Below are 452 nucleotides of genomic sequence, written 5' to 3'. Positions count from 1 at the left end.
GCCACTCAGCCCGAGTGGCTGAGGCCCTGGGCTCGGAGCCCCGCCCCCGCCCCCCTAATTGATATTATGGGAGTGTGGAGCAAGCGGCGGGTCTGCAGTCGGAGACTTGCAGGCAGTGAATACGGTGCGAACGATCAGGAGGGGGAAATTTTTTTTAAAAGCTCAACGTGGAGCCGCCGCCTGGAGATCGAGAAGGGGAATCGATGCAAGAAACGCAATAAAAATAAGAACCCACTCGGAGCAAACAGCATTTAAAAAGCTGCGACTCAACTGAAACCTAAAATAAAACCTGCTCCTGCACCATGGTTTTTCAAACTCGGAACCCTTCGTGGATTATTTTATGCTACATCTGGCTGCTCCGTTTTGCACACACCGGGGAGGCGCAAGCTGTAAAGGAAGGTAAGGTGATGGAAAAGCAAAGTTTGTTCTGACTTATTTATTTAGCTGTCTAC

General features: G+C 50.4%; 1 protein-coding gene across 5 annotated transcripts in view; it reads left to right on the top strand.

Annotated features, from left to right (window-relative positions):
• Window positions 1–26: 26 nt before the first annotated feature.
• EPHA7 (EPH receptor A7) overlaps window positions 27–452 on the top strand; it is a 181,653-nt gene continuing 181,227 nt past the window's right edge. For 4 of the 5 annotated variants that reach the window (XM_005872100.2, XM_005872099.2, XM_005872101.2 and 1 more), the window contains exon 1: window positions 27–399. In XM_005872100.2, the coding sequence (XP_005872162.1) occupies window positions 303–399 (97 nt within the window). In that variant the 5' untranslated portion in view covers window positions 27–302. The remainder of the gene's footprint in view (window positions 400–452) is intronic. The other variant, XM_005872103.2, reaches the window with a different exon arrangement.

Source organism: Myotis brandtii, unplaced genomic scaffold (assembly GCF_000412655.1).
Source record: "Myotis brandtii unplaced genomic scaffold, ASM41265v1 scaffold365, whole genome shotgun sequence".
NCBI classification, from domain to species: domain Eukaryota; kingdom Metazoa; phylum Chordata; class Mammalia; order Chiroptera; family Vespertilionidae; genus Myotis; species Myotis brandtii.
The sequence above is the reverse complement of the archived record's forward strand: the minus strand, read 5'-3'. Positions and strand labels throughout refer to the sequence as shown.